The sequence below is a fragment of the Priapulus caudatus genome, unplaced genomic scaffold (assembly GCF_000485595.1).
Source record: "Priapulus caudatus unplaced genomic scaffold, Priapulus_caudatus-5.0.1 Scaffold4358, whole genome shotgun sequence".
NCBI classification, from domain to species: Eukaryota; Metazoa; Priapulida; class Priapulimorpha; order Priapulimorphida; family Priapulidae; genus Priapulus; species Priapulus caudatus.
The window spans coordinates 1-937 of NW_014581419.1; the positions used below are offsets into that span (position 1 = coordinate 1).

Genomic DNA, 937 nt, shown 5'->3' on the forward strand with positions numbered 1-937 from the left:
TCAGACAAACAAACAAACAAACAGACAAACAGGAAAACTGGACGACGATTCCCCCACGGTGGGGTGGTGGTAGAGGCAGGAAGGGATAATCGGAATTCAAACACGACAGTGATCAGGCCGGGAGGGCCGAGTTTACTACACCTCCTCCTCCTCCAATATACTCATAATTAACTAGCCTCATAATTGCCTAGCCTCATGAGTCATCATCCTCTATGGCGGCGGGGTGTCCCTCCCCCTACGGACGCCTTCCAGAATATGACCCCCTCCCCCCCAGTTGACTCCACATAATTAGCTAACGAGCCGCAGATGTCGTGGTCGGGGCGACGAGGGAGGCGGCGCGGGAAGGAGAGGGGGGTAGGGAGCGTGCAGGGATTGGGGAGGCAGAGGCAGTGTGAGTAGGAGAGGGGGAGCAGGCAAGGACAGGAGCAGGGGAGGGAGAGCGTGCAGGGATGGGGACGGGTGAGGCACGGGCAGGAGAAGGGGAACATGCAGGCACAGCAGCAGGAGAAAAGGAGGTGGAGCGAGAAGGAGAGGAGTCATGGACGCGAGAAGGAGAGAGGGAGGCACGGAGAGGGGATCGGGAAGGAGAGGGGGAGGCCCGGAGGGGGGATCGGGAAGGAGAGGGGGAGGCCCGGTGGGGGGATCGGGAGGAGAGGGGGAGGCCCGGCGGGGGGATCGGGAAGGAGAGGGGGAGGCCCGGCGGGAGATCGGGAAGGAGAGGGGGAGGCCCGGCGGGGGAGCAGTCACGACGACATCATCGGACTGTTCGTGTTGCTGCCGCCGCTGTCTGCGCTATTGTTCAGCGTGGCCGCAGAGAGGGCGCCACCGCTGCTGTTCTTCGTCGCGTTGTTCGTCGATCGTCGTTCCAGCGTCTGCTTCTCCTTCAGTTGCTTCTGCAGCGTCGTGTTCGACTTGTTCATCTCACGATTCTTCAACT

General features: G+C 61.6%; 1 protein-coding gene across 1 annotated transcript in view; it reads right to left on the minus strand.

Moving 5' to 3' along the window:
* Positions 1-743: 743 nt before the first annotated feature.
* LOC106819755 (protein FAM76A-like) overlaps positions 744-937 on the minus strand; it is a 3,546-nt gene continuing 3,352 nt past the window's right edge. Inside the window, exon 5 of the mRNA XM_014824347.1 lies at positions 744-935. Within this exon, the coding sequence (XP_014679833.1) occupies positions 744-935 (192 nt within the window). The remainder of the gene's footprint in view (positions 936-937) is intronic.